The 1,082-nt window shown below is 34.9% G+C and overlaps 1 protein-coding gene across 1 annotated transcript in view; it reads left to right on the top strand.

The window, feature by feature from the left end:
* The window catches only part of CFAP47 (cilia and flagella associated protein 47), a 503,621-nt gene that overhangs the window by 193,700 nt on the left and 308,839 nt on the right, over positions 1 to 1,082 (top strand). Inside the window, exon 31 of the mRNA XM_040635242.1 lies at positions 955 to 1,035. Within this exon, the coding sequence (XP_040491176.1) occupies positions 955 to 1,035 (81 nt within the window). The remainder of the gene's footprint in view (positions 1 to 954; positions 1,036 to 1,082) is intronic.

Here is a 1,082-nt window from a genome sequence, read left to right as displayed (position 1 = left end):
AGGGAACACAAGCAGGGGGAGTGGGAGAGGAAGAAGCAGGCTCATAGCGGAGGAGCCTGATGTGGGGCTCGATCCCAGAACGCCGGGATCACGCCCTGAGCCGAAGGCAGAGGCTTAACGACCGAGCCACCCAGGCGCCCCTGAGCAACTGATTCTTGATTTCGACTCAGGTCATGATCTCAGGGTCGTGACATCAAGTCCTGCGTCAGGCTCTGCACTCAGCATGGAGCCTGCTTAAGACTCTCTCTCTCCCTCTTCCTCTCTTGCCTCTCACCCCCCACACTCTTTCTCTTTCTCAAATAAATAAATCTTTAAAAAATGTTTTAAGATATGACAAAATATAATCTTGAATGTGATGAATTATATACATATGAATATATATGCTTTTAAATGTAGAAAATAACAAATTTGTTGCATCATAAATGTGTTGCATCAGATATACTTCTACAAGTTTATATAATCAAAGAGGCCAGAAATTTTGGATATTCTCTGGAAAAATAGGTGATGGATTATGTTATATTGGGGCTTTTCTATATTCAGGTATGTGTTGTGATAGGCATTCACTGAGCATTGGGTGATTAATGATCTTTTAGATGATTTATTGTATTCAAAGTTTTTCCAGATATTTTTTAATCTTATAATGTTATTCAACAATAAAATGGTTAGCCAAGTCTTATAACTCTCTATATTCCATTATCCTATGAGGATAGATGTGGCTGATTGTAGGCACTTAATAAGTTCTATTATTAATTCTCTAAAGGAAGCATCATATGCACATTTCATTGTTAAGGGAAGTGTTAAAGCTAATTATATAAATTTTAAATTTAAAAATTAAAATTCAATACCATATAAACTATGATATCAAAATAATTTAATAGAAGTTCAATTGGAGGTGATAGACAAACTTTGAGTATTATACTATAATAATTCGGATTTTTCTTTTTTGATTTTTAGCGCTCAAGGAGCTTGTATTTCTCATGTACTGCCAGAATTTCTGCTTGAACCGGAAGATTATAAAAAGTGGATTGAAATTACAGTAAGGGAATATAATTTCTAGGGAACAATCTTTTTTTTTTTTTTTT

The sequence above is a fragment of the Ursus maritimus genome, assembly GCF_017311325.1.
Source record: "Ursus maritimus isolate PB19 chromosome X unlocalized genomic scaffold, ASM1731132v1 scaffold_X1, whole genome shotgun sequence".
Taxonomy (NCBI): domain Eukaryota; kingdom Metazoa; phylum Chordata; class Mammalia; order Carnivora; family Ursidae; genus Ursus; species Ursus maritimus.
Note: the sequence above shows the minus strand (reverse complement) of the source record. Positions and strands in the feature narration are given on the sequence as shown.